The sequence below is a fragment of the Mus caroli genome, chromosome 19 (assembly GCF_900094665.2).
Source record: "Mus caroli chromosome 19, CAROLI_EIJ_v1.1, whole genome shotgun sequence".
Lineage (NCBI taxonomy): Eukaryota > Metazoa > Chordata > Mammalia > Rodentia > Muridae > Mus > Mus caroli.
This window is the reverse complement of record NC_034588.1, coordinates 27626878-27629292: the sequence shown is the minus strand read 5'-3', so window position 1 is coordinate 27629292 and position 2415 is coordinate 27626878. Positions and strand designations below refer to the sequence as shown.

General features: G+C 34.4%; 1 protein-coding gene across 2 annotated transcripts in view; it reads left to right on the top strand.

Annotated features, from left to right (window-relative positions):
* Positions 1-2415, top strand: part of Prkg1 (protein kinase cGMP-dependent 1) — a 1176530-nt gene that overhangs the window by 1160016 nt on the left and 14099 nt on the right. For both annotated transcript variants that reach the window (XM_021151357.2, XM_021151356.2), the window contains exons 15-16: positions 1785-1907; positions 1993-2055. In XM_021151357.2, the coding sequence (XP_021007016.1) occupies positions 1785-1907; positions 1993-2055 (186 nt within the window). The remainder of the gene's footprint in view (positions 1-1784; positions 1908-1992; positions 2056-2415) is intronic.

Below are 2415 nucleotides of genomic sequence, written 5' to 3'. Positions count from 1 at the left end.
AAAAAAAAAAAAAAAAAAAAAAAAAAAAAAAAAAAAAAAAAAAAAAAAAAAGTCATGTACTTTCCAGAAAAGAGCAGCCTCTGAGAGACAAAACAGGACAAAACAAGATACAATAAGGCAAGGCAAAAGCCCTCGTATCAAGGCTGGACACAGCAACCACCTAGGAGGAAATAAGTGGGATAGATAGCTGCTCCTGCTGTTAGGAGTCCCACAAAACTACCAAGCTGACAGCCATCACATATATGCAGAGGGCCTGGTACAGAGGAGATCTGGAGGGAGGGATAGAGAGGAGAAAGTAGGTAGAGTGGAGGGGAGGGGGAACTGTGGTTGGGATATATTGTATGAAAGAAGAATCCATTTCCAATGTTTAAAAATTTCAGACTATAAATTTAATATTCAATGAAAAGGATTTCTGATTTTCTTAATAGAACTCTATCTTTGGTTTCTTAAGACAGGGTTTCTCTGCATTTATCCCTAACTGTCCTGGAACTCACTCCATAGTATAGGCTGGACGCAAACTCACAGGGAACAACTTGACTCTTCCTCCCAAGTGCTGAGATTAAAGGTGTGCACTACCGCTGCACAGGCCTAATAGAACGCTTAGACTGATTAAAAACTCTGAGAGAAGAGGCAGACAAATGGACATTTGTCGGGTATTTTAAATGATGATGTAACTTGACCATATATCTGTCATAAAATGTACTAGATTCTTCTTCAAATCAGAAAATGTAAAGCTACCTAAAATACAGCTCTTTTGAATCAAAGATTGTTGAACAGAATGGCTTTTGTGTTTTCTTTAATTATATCTTTTGAAAGTTTATTCTCATGTCAGCATTATGAGCTTCAATAATAATAATTCATCATCTCTAAAAAGAGAAAAATAATTTAAAAGCATGTACAATATAACTGTCTCTGTTCATAAATACAAATAATTTCTTGAAATCATGTTCATCAAATGTTGATTATTAATATTTTAGGGCATTATATAACATTTTATACTAAATAATGTATAGCATTATTAATATTTTAGCAAAGACTAAGCATGCATCATCTCTAAAAGATACTAAAGACATCTCTAATAAATCATTTAATTGTCTAAAATAAACATGAATATAAAAAACATGACTTAGAAAGTGCTAAATAAATTACAGAAGACTCTAAGGATTTGATTCTTCATTTCTGAAGCAAACTGGCAAGCTAACTTAAAAGATTAAAAAAAAATTCCATTCTGACACCACAAGAAGGGCAAACACTAAGAGATTAAACAGAATTGCATTTATGCACTTGAATGGCAATTAAAGTTGCATATTATTAATAATATGCTAAAGTAAATAGGAAGACACACACAATCAAGGGAAATATTATCACAGCCTAAAAGTGAGGAATATGGCCTAAAATAATTCATAAGATTTATCCCCCAAAGAGGTATGAACTCTACATTTAGAGAGTCATTTCAGAAGAAAGAATTTGTCAAGTATATGATAGCCTCACAAGTTGCGCCCAGTAAGTCAGTGTGGAAAGGCAGGACCATTCAGGAGACAGCACAGTAACCAAGCATGGGGGCAAGAGGGGATCAAAGGACAGAGGGACGAATGCACAAGCTGCATCTCCCAGTGGCTTTGCTCAACAGTGACTTGTGCTTTGTTAGTTTCTAACTCTCATCCCATTATCCTAGCTAGTACAATTCCCGGCATTAAAGCTGACGTCAAGCATGTGACTGTGAGGACACTTTAATTCTTATTCAGAGAGTAAAATATCATCTCTTCTATCTTCCTCCCTGCCAGCCCACCTTTCTCAGGCCCAGATCCAATGAAAACCTACAATATCATACTGCGGGGGATTGACATGATAGAATTTCCAAAGAAGATTGCAAAAAATGCTGCTAATTTAATTAAAAAACTATGCAGGTAAGTGTTCGGAGTGCATCACTTTTAAGGAACCATTCTGCAAAAATATTCATCTTTTTTCACATGACAATTATTTCATTTTTAGGGACAACCCATCAGAGAGGTTAGGAAATTTGAAAAACGGAGTCAAAGACATTCAGAAACACAAGTAAGTGTTCTTTTTTTAAATATAACTTTAGATTTTAGAATTCAGAAATCATGATGAATTCCCCAAGGTGGAAGTTTTTAGCTATTGAAGAGAACATTTGGAGAGAATTTTAGCCTTTTAAAAACATATGTGTGTGTGTGTATGTATATGTATATATATGGAAATATATGTGTATATATGGAAATTTGCTCATTAATATCCAGCAATTCACTGACTCAGTTTCTCTCAATTAACATTAAGGGGTAATGGCTTACCCCCTTTGTCACAAAGAAAAAAATACATGTTGATAATTTTGATTTTTTTTTTTTTTTTTTTTTTTTTTTTTTTTTTGACCCTGGGGTGGGGGTGTGAACGGGTGGA